The 13153-nt window shown below is 39.3% G+C and overlaps 1 protein-coding gene across 2 annotated transcripts; it reads left to right on the plus strand.

The window, feature by feature from the left end:
* Positions 1-8308: 8308 nt before the first annotated feature.
* Positions 8309-11809, plus strand: barhl2 (BarH-like homeobox 2). Of its 2 annotated transcripts, none has more exons than XM_029429904.1 (3): positions 8309-9151; positions 9868-10093; positions 11168-11809. In XM_029429904.1, exons 1-3 carry the CDS (start codon positions 8602-8604, stop codon positions 11478-11480), a joined length of 1089 nt encoding a protein of 362 aa, XP_029285764.1. In that variant the 5' UTR covers positions 8309-8601; the 3' UTR covers positions 11481-11809. The 2 variants fall into 2 exon arrangements, with proteins under 2 accessions (XP_029285764.1, XP_029285766.1); XM_029429906.1 differs by having other exon boundaries at positions 8309-9103.
* Positions 11810-13153: the final 1344 nt, after the last annotated feature.

Raw genomic sequence — 13153 nt, forward strand, 5'->3', positions numbered from 1 at the left:
AGCTATAATTACACTGTGCTTGAAACCTAACTTTCACTTGTGGGTAGATGAGTGTGCCTCGCAGTGACACAGAGACTCGCTCTGCCAGCTTTTGATCATTTAATCATTGCTTGCTTTCTTTCACTCTTTTCCTCCCTTGCTTGCTGATGATTTCACCTTTTATTCTTTCTGTTGCAAAATGCAGTGTTGTGTTTCATTATTCACCGCCGTATTTTGCAGGGTTCATTAGTGACATCATGCCTCCACTTTGCCTGCTCACAATAACTTGAGGAGAACGATGATGGTCCCTTCAGGTGCAGATACCATATGTACATTGTTTACTCGCTTGATTCACAATTTACATTGTGTTCTTTGTGTTTTCTGAATGTTTTGGGGTTTTTTTTACAATGAAGGGAGTGAGCGTGCTGTCAGGAATTGAAAGATGGGTTATACGTAGCACAAATGCACCATGTCTCTGCCAGTCCTCCTTATGCTGCTGTTCTGTGTCAAGACCAGGGAGACGGTTAATGATGGTTAATGCTTCCACCATGAATATGAATGCCTCCACAAAGTGCATCAGAAATATGGCAGATTCCACTTTGGGCTCCTTTTGCATGTCAGTTGCCATGGAACCACTGATACTTCACACATTCTCAATATCTGTAAGAAGAAATATTACAAAAATAGGTGCAAAACCAAATACAATTCCAGTACTTTGTCATAAGAAGAACAGAAATATTGATGATGGATAAATAGTGTTCTAATGTTTTTCTATTTATACTTTTAGAATGAAAGAAAAGACAAGTTGCATTCAGACTCAAATGTCTCTGACACTTTTTAAGAGTGCAGAATTACAATTTTTGTCGTGTCATTACAAAGTTTATTTTCCCCCAGAACATACTTTATTGAACCCTGTCTTCTCCAAAATTACGTTCCCATACATCTCAATTACATTTCGAGGGACAATGATTATGGTTGCAGTTTTGATCTTGCATTTAACGTTGTAAATTAAAATGAAACTACCTCGTTAGGTTTAGTAAAAGAAGCGTTAGGGTTTTAAAATAAGTACGCTTGTTACAATAAGTCAACGTTGACTTTTCACACAAACAGCCGTCTCCTGGATGAAAGTCCTGTGTTAGTTTGTTTGACCCATACATCCACATCGGCCTTGTTTGGAATTATATTTGTGATACATCATAAAACAAAAGTAATCCGGGAGAAAACATTTTTTAGCAGGGGCAGGGGCAGGGGCAGGGGCAGCCTTGCTATTGTGCAATTTTAAACCAAAGCTGAGTGTTTGAGGTTGGGAGATGCTTTCTGACACCATCAGATGGAAGCAGGCTTGTGAATGAGCTACACACTCTTCCCCACTTAGCCTCCAACAGCTTGACAATTGTGATGCCAATCAACTTAATGACCCAGTGGTTGTTTTGAATTTTCATTAGCCCATGTTGGACACCATCAATCTGTTACAGTATGTGCTGTTGCTGGCTCAGGGGAAGGGAAAAAAAATCACACAGCACAGTTGGACAAAGTGCACACGAGCTTCCTCGGCCATTCGTAATGTCCATCGGCCACCCTCACCCGGCCTCCCCCCCTCCTCCGTCTTTTCTCCTCGCCTCTCTCTGTTTGCATTGTTTTACCCTTTTGCTTGGACTTCAGGTAATAGGAAATGGCACTGACCCCTCCTGATCCCCCCGATTACCTTTGTGAAGCGTGAATGTGGTATGGAATCACACATCAGGAGACGAGTTGTAATTATTTTTGCGATGCCATCAGCATGGATCAATCACTCAGGGAGGCTGCTAGTGGAAACGCCGCTCGCAGCCATGGATGGAGCCAGCAGCGACCCTGTTTGACTGACAGCTTTGGTAATTAAGTGATTGTATAGACCCCTCCGACTGTTATAACAACCTTGTCAGGGCCAGTCTGCGTTTGGAACACACTCAAATCAATGTGTTCTCCACTCAGTGTTTCCGATCATGTACCTCCAACAGAGGGAGGGGAAACTGAATCCTTTGCAGGGACTTTGCTTTACTCTAATATTTGCTGTGGCAGCAAATAGCTCTGTTTAAGTCTAAAAGAATACACTTACGCATAACACAGATTTTTAGGATCTTTTATTCTCATAGCAGACTGGAAATGTTAATGCCCAGCGTGCTAACCCTTGATGAATAAAGGCAGACTTTCCTCTCCCTCCTGGTTTATCATATTTTGAATCGTAAGGCATAGAATAATACCAACCTGCACTTTAAATTGAACTTGAATGTCACATGTTTCATTACTGCATGAGTGGAAATGACGTTTAGAGGTTGAAATAACATACATTGTGTCCATCCCAAATGTCAGATCGCTCATCACGCAACCTTTGATTCCAAAGCTCCTGGGATGTAATTTTGCATCAAAATTTGATTCCCATCATCGCATCATCTTAGCCTTTGTTTTTCATCATGGCGAAATGAAAAATGTTTTCCACTTGCCGGAGAAGTATGTTGTTCTGCATGTGTACTCTGATCACTAATATACTTGTGAAAGAGAGTAATTGGAGTGAATGTCCCCCAACCTCGAGCACACTGATGCTTTAACAAGCGTATATGTTCTAAAACTGCACAAGAGTGACGCGGTATCAACTCGTCAGTTTACTCTGGCACAAAGTCACGTGCTCAGTTTGGTATTGCCGTGATTTATAACTGCAGATACAGTAGGGTGCAACATTATAAAGGAAACTAGAATATCCAGGTCAAGTTAAATCAATAGTGGAAAGGTCCAGTCATTTATAACGATTACAGAAACTAATTAAAGTAACACTTGTAACACTTTATTTATTTATTTATTTAACACCCTCCCTCCACAGTTAACATGTATAAGCACTATATTAATACTTAATAATTGGAATAAATCATTGGATGTGGCCCGGAGAAGGGAAGATTGGGGTTCCTTACTGGAGCTGCTGCCCCCGCGACCCAATCCCGGATAAGCGGTAGACGATGGATGGATGGATGGAATAAATCACATTATAATGTAGTTGTAAGCCAATATTCAATTATTATTAATGTATTTGTCAGCAGTTATAGCTTCTGTGAAGTATCAAAGACTGTAATTATATAAAATAAGTCTTTATTCACATTTGAATTATAACGTATTTCTTTGTTATGTCTACTAATATACCAGTAATTATGTTTATTGTATTTATTACTTAAGTGTATATTTTTTAAGATTGCTTTATTTCTGAATACTTTTCCCCTCTCCATGACAACGGAGCTAACCCCATCTAATATTGATGAAGGCCACTAGATGTGGCGGAAAGCCCCGGTACAAATGAAATAAGTGGACCTTAAATTGTTTTTGGCAAACTACTATTTCCATAGTCAACAATGAACCTTCAGGCTCAGCAGTTTGAAACCTGCCTGTATGATATGTTCATGACTATAACGTTAATACATGCTTAATAATGTGTGTAATGTATGTGTATCATTAAATATGGCCATCCACTGCATATTCAGCAATTATTTTCAAAGTTATTACTGTTGACAAATACATGAATAAACCCATTACATGTCCTTGTACTTGATTACAAATAATTACATTGTGCTTATTAAGTGTTCATATTCTACTTATTCATGCTAAATGGGTGTTTAAAGTATGGCCAAAACTTTTTGTATGAATTAAATCATATAGTTCAACTTTGGACAAAAGGCTACTGTGTAAAAATAGTCAATGTTAAATCTCTTGTTGAGGTGCAACTTTAACATTTTGTAATGTTTTTTCTTAAGTCTTGACATAATGCCTGCAAATATAAGAGTTAAAACATAAATTCAATCATTAGCCAGTTGGTGTAAAATCATTGATTAAGTGTGCCGTATTTACCCTAGAGCGGTCTGAGGTCTGAGGTCTGAGGTCTGAGTTGAGCTTAGTTGCATCATCCTGCAAGTCAAGTTCAGGTTGTTAATGCACCGATTACTTCGAAATCTCACGTATTACAGCTCTCTATAGGCAATTATACCGCACATGAACATGTATACATTCTCTGTCATTACAACTAGATTAACAAAAGTCACACATTTTCAAATCTTACATGTGACTTATTTGGATGAATACATTATTTTGGAGCCGTGAAAATGACACATAATAAGCACAAAAAGCTAAATGAGTTAACTGGATTATATTTAGAACTTGATAACGTTTGGGAGGAAATACTAACGTTGTTCTATGATGGGCCTCTTCCTATCCGAGCCAAAGATCTAAAATAAACAAAACGTAATCTTCCCAGTGTTGCCACTTATATAAGTGCTTTCACAGAACTGTGTTTGGGACCAACATCCACAGCGTGTTCGCTGTGATTCTCGGGCCCTATTTGCTATATGTTGACAGCAATGACGATGTTTTAATCCTTCCTGAACTTCTGTGTCCACTGCTGGAAGGTCCCTGGATATTTAGAAAGTACTATAAGCAACCAGCTTCTTCCAGCTCTCCTCTGATCCATACATTCTCTCTCGCCGTGACCTCTCGGCTCACACAAACACACACAAACAGATTAAGTGTGTGATGTTTGCTGAAGCCAGATACTTGAGAACACATGAGACCTCCGTCTGCACAGGTGTTAACACACTCTTGAAGTTTGAGAAGATGGGTTCATTTTCACGTTCTTCTTTCTTAATAGATGTAAGACTTCATAGCAACAGAGTGATTTGCACCAACATGGTTTGAGGATTTTGAAGGATTTGATTTTTAGGATTGTGAATAATCCAGCAGGGTGAAGATTTTATAACGAGGTTTGACAGGCAGGTTGTCCATATTCTTCCACATGGACAAATAACACCTTTAGCTTTTTTCAATAGACATTGAGCAGCAGACAGAAGAGCGTCTGGGTGATATAGGTTTGATTAGTCACTATGATCTTATGACTTCACACATACCGCTGGACAGCTTGTCCTTTTGCAGCTTTTAATCAAATCCCTGACCATCTGTCAAGAACAACACGCTCTGATGATGGTCAGTCAGACATCAGCCCGCACCCTGCACATGCCACTAATCTGGCCATTTTCATGCCATAACAATATGAACCGATTAGTACTGTTCCAAATGAGTCAGTCCAAATTTGTCTCAGCTGTTTCTAATGTGTAATAAATAAAATAACTGCTTTATTGCTTGAGATTGATCAATATCTCCAGTTTCTTCTGAAAGAAGAACAAGACTTCTGTTAAAATGTGATCATTTCTAAGTCTATTTTAATGACTATATTATATATTAGATCGCATGGCTGTGATTTATTTTCTTTAGTGACTGTATTACATTATCAAACAAGTTCATTTGAATCTAACTTGATTTTTTAAAAACATATTTTAGATTAAGATTGACTTTACAATTTACGTTTTCAGTCACTTTTGCTGTTTTTTACTTAAATGTGACCATTTCACTGGCACCTGAAATGTTAAAAGCAATTGTATCAAATTGTTATTTTAAGATGTTATTATTATTGTTGTTTTATGTATGTTTAATTAGATGCTATCCTGCCAAGAAATAATAATAATAATAATAATAATAATAATAATAATAATAATAATAATAATTCCGTCATAACCAATCACCAACTCCCTTAATAGCCTCTATCTATCCGGATTAGATCCTGCTTTTTATGACGTTGTTCCTATGTAATTAAAAATTAGTCCTACATCATTAAGGCAGGTTACTTAACTATTTAATTTACAGGAGCAATCTTGTTTTAACCTTTAGCATGTCATATATTTTTTTAACTTGCTCTAAACTCCTGTGGTCCAGCTCGCAGTGATTGACAGTCTAAATGCGGGGTGTCTCTTTGTAAACGCTGCAACTGTGCAACCTAAAGGTCGCCAGCGGTGAAGTGACAGCTTACACGCAAAGCCGCCAGAGAATCAATATGGTGCCAGCCACTGTTACACTGTCCCATCATCGACCATCAGCTGAGGCCAATAAGACGATACCCTAACTGGTCGCATTCAATTTGCTCCTGCGGCGCCTTAAAGCTAATAAAGCGATTGATTGTTGATGTTTTCAGTTGATGAACAGCCACACATTGACTGACATGTTTAAGCATCGCTTTGATCTGATGTGAGCGATTTGTAGGGAATAAGGTTGAGGAGAGGCTGATTATAGGCTGCATGTGGACAGCATATTCTAATTGCTTTCCACTGTGGAGATAATGCCTTTTATATGTGTGTATGTTATAATCTTGTTTCCACGACTGTCACTTTGTTTTAGACTGACTTCATTAATGGCTGGCTGGTTGATAATTATTTTAATGTCCGTATTAATTTAGTATGAAGCCCTGTAAGTGAAGTGAAGTCATTAAAGGGCAGCTGAGGCCTCAGCTCGCGCCTGAACTTCACCGCACACTCTCTCTGTCGCCGCCTTGTGTTTAAACTGTGCCTGCGTCATGCGGGACGCAGACAGGCGTGATCGCACTGCTGGAGGAATACAAGATCACTTTCCTTGCTAACCTCACTGCAACATTAAAAACATTTCGCTAAAACTCCCTCATTTAATTTATTCTGTGTAAAGGCCTGATAGCAAATGGATCGATTTTTTTTAATTAAATGCTGAAATTGAAATGAACATCATTTCTTTTTGAGTTGTCCCAGAGACTGCGTTCTGTCTGTAAGAAAAACACCCAAACATGTTATCATGTGGGAATAATCTTAATAGTAAAGCAAATTAATTATAGTTCTGTTTTACAGCTTGTTGGTAATTTAAAGCATTTGTATTATTAATAAAATATCAACATTGTTTTATCTGGTGCCAGCCTGTGTGCGTGTAGATAAATCTAAACATCGAAGAGAAAGAAGTTTCAAACCTAAAATACATTATTTTTTAATAATAGGGTGAGTAGCTTTTTTACTCTAATAATATTAATATAATACATTCCTTGACAATTTCTGCATGCAAAGATCAATATAATAATATAGCGTACAATAAATGAATGACATTGTAATTAATAAAGTCCCTTGATAATTGCAATTTTAAAAAATGAATAATTTAAATCAGGAACAAACCTACACATCCGGATTTCTGAACAGCGTGAACAACGGCATTCAATCTTCATCCGTCTCACATCAATAATCATCATCATCGTCATTTTCAACCTGCTGGGGAAGAGGAAGAAACAAACAATAATAATAACCTAGCCCAGCTCGATGATTCATCCTCAAATTCCGTAAAAGTGCGGAGGCTGTGGAGAAATAAAAAATCCATCTGAAAGAGAATTTCACGTCCACCAAAAAAAAATAAAAAATGGAGCACGAGCATACATTCACCTATCTGTGAGAAGTGACATTTCCCATGAACAGACATCATCCATAGAGCGTGCACATAGAGAAGTGCAGCCTCTCTGCAGACACTTTGTCAGCTGCACGCACCCGCACATTTTCCTCCGTATCCTTCAAATCCACGTCGGAGGGGGAGAAAGTACAGAATTCCTACTACCTTTGAACGCTCATTAGCACCTCATAATTACTTTACTAATTAGGATGACATGGTTATTAACAAGATGCGCTGTCATGACAGTCACCAGCACTCCTCCCCATTCCTAAAATATGTCGACCTTGCGGCTCTGAGAATATATCCATAAAGATAGATGACACTGCAGCCGCTTTTCAGGACGCGAGCATGGCCTGATGTTCACTTCTCAAATAATATTATTTTCCAAATTATTTGTCATTCAAAACCAGGTCTGAAAATGGACAAAGTTAAAACACGGCAACAGTTGAGCCTGTTCAACTGTTACTCACTTGGAAGAGTTTAACAATAAATTCTGGAAAGAGTCAATAAAATGATGTCTGAAAATGAAGGAGATATTTATAATTCATCCTACCATAGTGCTGGAACTGCTGCAGCCACTGTGGATTTCTGCCTAGTTAGACTTTATCAAATTGTTTAGAGCTCATAATTATATGATTTCTTCTTCTTTTTTTTTTTTTCACTTCCTCAGTCTTTTCAGTCGTAGCTCGGATATTTCACATAAAATGTTTACATGGCCTTAAAGCACACGCATGTTTTTTCCTCCTTTTTTTAAAGAGCTATTCTCGAATTAAACTCAACTCAATGGTTGGCTTGAACTGTCTAGATAAAGAAACAACTCCCTGATTGGTGAGGTGCCGGAGCCGGTCAGGATGTAAGCCAATGGCAGCAGAGTAAGGTGGGTGGGGGTGAAGAGAGAAAAGGCGTCGAGTGTTTATTATAAAGGAGAAAATATTAATTCCCCCTCGCCGTGGGCCGTGACGTCAGTATAGGAAGTCATTGTAGAGCAACACTGGAGCGATTAGCAGCAAAAAGGGGGAGCCTGATGTCGAGGAGTCAGCCCTATGTATATCTCTCTATACGCCTCAACTTTTAACACAAAGTTCAATATCCAAACACAAAAAGCGACGTGGACTACGCAGACCCACACTTTGCTTTTGCGCATTTTCATTGAATGTAACATCTTGGAGCATCTGAGCCGCTTTAACGTGGATTTTGTTTTTCTCCTGGGTTTATTCCTCAACTATTTTTAATTTTTGTTCTAACTCTCGAGTTCATTTTGCTGATTTTCTTCATCGGAGGAGAAGCATCTCACTGTTGTTATGAAGACTTCATCACTCCTTTCTTAACATGGAAGCATCCAGCGGGTCGAGTTTTGGGATAGACACTATTTTATCCAGCGCTTCTAACTCTGGTAACCCCGTGCTAATGAACGGAGATTTTAGGCTCGGCGACAGCAGGACAGCGGATTTCAGGAGCCAGGCAACCCCATCACCATGCTCGGAGATAGACACTGTGGGAACAGCCCCCTCGTCCCCCATCTCGGTCACCATGGAGCACGCCGGCGATCCGCATCTGGTCCAGGACAGCCTTCAGCATCACCACCATCACCACAACCAGCCGCAGAGTTTGCCGCTGTCGCCTCAGCAGCAGCCGCTCGCGGGGGCCGGCTGCGCCCCAAGGATTGCCACCTCCTCGTTTTTAATCAAAGACATTTTAGGCGACAGTAAACCGCTGGCAGCCTGCGCACCTTACAGCACCAGCGTATCCTCACCGCATCACACGCCAAAACCAGACTGTGCCACGGCTCCGGACGGCTTCAGGCCCAAGTTGGAACAAGACGAAAACAGAGGCAAGTTGGACAAAAGAGACGACATTCAAAGTGAAATAAAATGCAACGGTAAGAGCCCGTAGAAGAGAGTTTATTTGTCAGAGAAGCAAGTTGTTTCGTTTACTGAAACATGACATGTCTGTTACATGAGGTGAATTATTATGTGCTACAAAAAAAGTGTAGCCAACAAAAACTAATAGCTAGACCAGGGATTGAGTAAAAATAATGTAATTAACGGGCTGAAAATATATATATATATATTATAAAGATAATGCAAATAATTATGTTGTACTGTCTGACTCTTTGTCTTGGGTTTCAGCTGCCTTTATTAGTCTAATAGATGTGAAAACAGATGTAAGCCTGGTGATTCTCCCCGAGCGCGCGGGGCCTCCCTAGTGGGTCAATTAGAGAGATTATTGTTCTTCCTAGAGGGGGGATCGTGGTGCTCTGAAAAGCAGCTACAAATAGAGATGGATTGACATATTGATTTCTCGTTTTCTGAAGGAAAAGAACAAAAAAAAAAACTTCAGGTGACGAATACACACACATTTATTTTATTGCCTCTGTGGCACACGTGTGTGCGTCATGTCGAGCAAGTATTTATACAAGTTGGTGAAAGTTTGTCTAGAAGGTGAGGATACACCTGCCTGTGGTTATTTTAGTTTTAATGGGCTCACTGTTGAAAGGATGAATTAATACAATATTGGACAGTTACGTGAAGACATTTCTAAGTAGGCCTACTTGTTTATGTTTGGTCTAACTCCTGCGCCTTGCTCTGTGTTTAGGGACTAAAGAGGAAAACGACCGGGAAATCTCCAGTAGCAGAGACAGTCCACCGATGCGCACGAAAAAACCTCGCAAAGCACGGACAGCCTTTACCGACCATCAGCTCAACCAGTTGGAGAGGAGCTTCGAGCGACAAAAATACCTCAGCGTGCAGGACCGCATGGACCTGGCCGCGGCTCTCAACCTGACAGACACACAAGTCAAGACCTGGTACCAAAACAGACGGTAGGTTACATCATCATCATCATCATCATCATCATCATCATCATCATCATCATCATCATCATCATCGTCAAGTGCAGACACAACAAACACAAAACATGGTCGAACTGCTGCAAACACAGTCTTATGTTCCTCTTGTAAAAAATATTTATTAGAGGAAGTCAGCAATAATAAAACCATCCGGAACCACACTGAGATATTTCATCATTTAATAAAAAAAAAAACACGTTACACGTTGTTAAGGAATCACTTCTGAAACAAACCTTATTTATTATATTTATTCTTCATTTTTATTTTCATTAGAATATATTTTTTCAGCCACTCATGTTCACATGTTTGACAGGCCTTTATTTTGACACATTTCTAATCCATGTAAACTCCTAAACAGGCAGCACAGGCATGCAACACTTTCAAGGAAGGCCCGATGATGGTGTTCATGTAATTTGAGAAGAAAACAATCATTTTATTTACCTAATGCATTAAGCAACATTTGAGGCTGACGTCGTGACAAAATCGAAATCCTGTGTCATGCCAAGGTGTATTTTGTAGAGGAATTGACATTACACATTTTCTGAACATGTCAATTTATGTTAAGAAGTTGTTTCTTACTCACAAGTGTTCGGTTTACATTATATTCAAACACTTCATACACAGGCCTGGTTTTGCTTTTATTTGTAAGTGTCATTTTCAGTGTATTTTCAAGCAATGTATGTTGTTGATGCACATTGTGCCTCCTCTCTATGATTGCTGACACATTCCTTGAGTTTAAAACATACTTATAGCTTCTTTAAAATTCCTGTCACTTTTATTTTAAATAAAAGTTTTTTTGAATACTTTATTATAGAGCATACATTTATTGTCCTTGTGGAGGTGAGAGGAAAAGTAGGCTTTGTAAAGTTTGGACCAAAGCATATCAGACTCTTGATATTTCATTTTCTTGCCTAATTAAACCCTAGCCATAATTTGATGCCTGCAATAATTAGGCCTCTGCATTCAAATTAAGGGGGCGTCTGGGGAATTAGCAAGAGAGCGAACTGATTAAATAATTCATCTCTTGTATTTTGATCTGATTTCCAGGACGAAGTGGAAGAGGCAAACTGCGGTGGGATTAGAGCTCCTGGCTGAAGCAGGAAACTACTCGGCCTTACAGAGAATGTTCCCGTCGCCCTATTTCTACCACCCGAGCCTGCTGGGCACCGTGGACAGCACGACGGCAGCCGCGGCGGCCGCAGCCATGTACAGCAGTATGTACCGGACTCCTACCGCGCCGCATCCCAGCCTCCAGAGACCTCTTGTCCCGAGGGTGCTCATTCATGGCCTTGGGCCGGGGGGGCAACCGGCACTAAACCCCCTGTCTAACCCCATGATCGGCATACCGCATCCACGATAAAACTCGAAACAAGACGAGAAAAGACGATGACCAGAAACCTGGTTGAACACGTGATGTGAGTAGCTGCATCGGAACCACATTGCAGGACTTGTTCTCCCCCCCCCAAAAAAGACACATTTAAAGACATTTTACAGAAGTAAAGGAGGTATTTAATATAGGCCCAAATAGCCTAAGCGCAGTGCTATAAAGACTCTCTGTCCGGGCCGAGACAGAACACAAGGACTGCTCCTGTCTGATTGTTTGTTTGTTTGTCTTTTGTACAAATACACTTACATTAGCAAATAAACTTATAAAGTTTATTAGATGGAGAAGAATGGAATGAATAAAGAAGTAATGATACTAATTGCATTTGCAGACGCTTCTATTCAAACTTGAGTTCAAATTTCATTTTTACGCAAACTTTCATACAAGATCAACATTATTAATTTATCAATTACGCATTATTGATTATAAACCAGGTTTCGTTTCTGTAAATAGTGTCATATCACTTAAATATATTTGTTTATAATATGCAAATAATCCACAGCTTTCATGTGGCTCTTATTTTATTAAGAGACATTTTTGACATTAATTTAGTGTATAAATATTGACATAATAATTGTAATAATCATATAATTATAGTGTGTCTAAATCTCAACTCACCCTTTTTTGAGGCTGACATAATTTTTGATGACATAAATGGATCAACGTAAATAATTTGTTATCGGAGCATATGGTGTTCACACTGGAAGATATTTAATTCAGTTTCTAACTAAAGTGATCACCGCATGGAGGTCAGTTTCCACGCCTTTATATTTATGTTTACCAGCACATATACATATGGATGCGCAGCAGCTGATTGGTGGTGGGCTGAATGGTTTTGATGAGTCGGGTATATACTGGGAATGTGGCCTTGGTTTAGCAGCTGTTCCCTGGGAGCACAGCAGACAATAAGCCTGCATTTCTCAGCGTGAGCGATCAGGCGCAGGATCAGGAGAAGAAACCTGCAAGAAAAAACCCTGCTGATAATCTGCTCATTCTCAATAACCAATAGGCGTTAGTGAACTTGTTTCAGGAAGTTCTGAGGGGAAATAATCTCTAATGACCTCATTGCACATTATGGTATTTTTCACATCACAATAATTTTTGCATACTTTTTCCTACGTTATTTGCTTTTTTTCATCATCCTGCTTTGGTATATTTCTAAAATTCTATTTAAAAAAAAATGTTTTACAGTGATAGTGCGCAGTGCCTAAATGATGATTATTTGATGATGAGGTTTTGTGATCCTGAACGTGTCTGTTACTTACTGCGGCAAGATGCTGGTTCAGGAGAAACAACTAAACAAATACAGCGTGAGTCTGAAATTAAATGTTATCAAAATACTTTGGTTTTATTTAGCCTCCTATAAGCGCGCACCCCGGAGAATATAGCGGGGAGGCGCTTCGTGTGAATTAGCGCCTCGGGGCCCGTTTGTTTGTGTTTCTTTTCTTTGAAACCATCGCTTATTACAGTGAGCCAAAGTGACCTTTGCTGCTCTATAAAAATGAGGAATGAATGCAAACCTGCATATTTTATTATACTTAATTTTTTTCTTTAGAAATAACATTTGGAAGAGTTTATGAGCGCTTATTTTTGTAGCTGAATTTTCATTCCGGCCATATTAGAGAAAACCCTGCTGAATTATAATGCAC

The sequence above is a fragment of the Cottoperca gobio genome, chromosome 4 (assembly GCF_900634415.1).
Source record: "Cottoperca gobio chromosome 4, fCotGob3.1, whole genome shotgun sequence".
NCBI classification, from domain to species: Eukaryota; Metazoa; Chordata; class Actinopteri; order Perciformes; family Bovichtidae; genus Cottoperca; species Cottoperca gobio.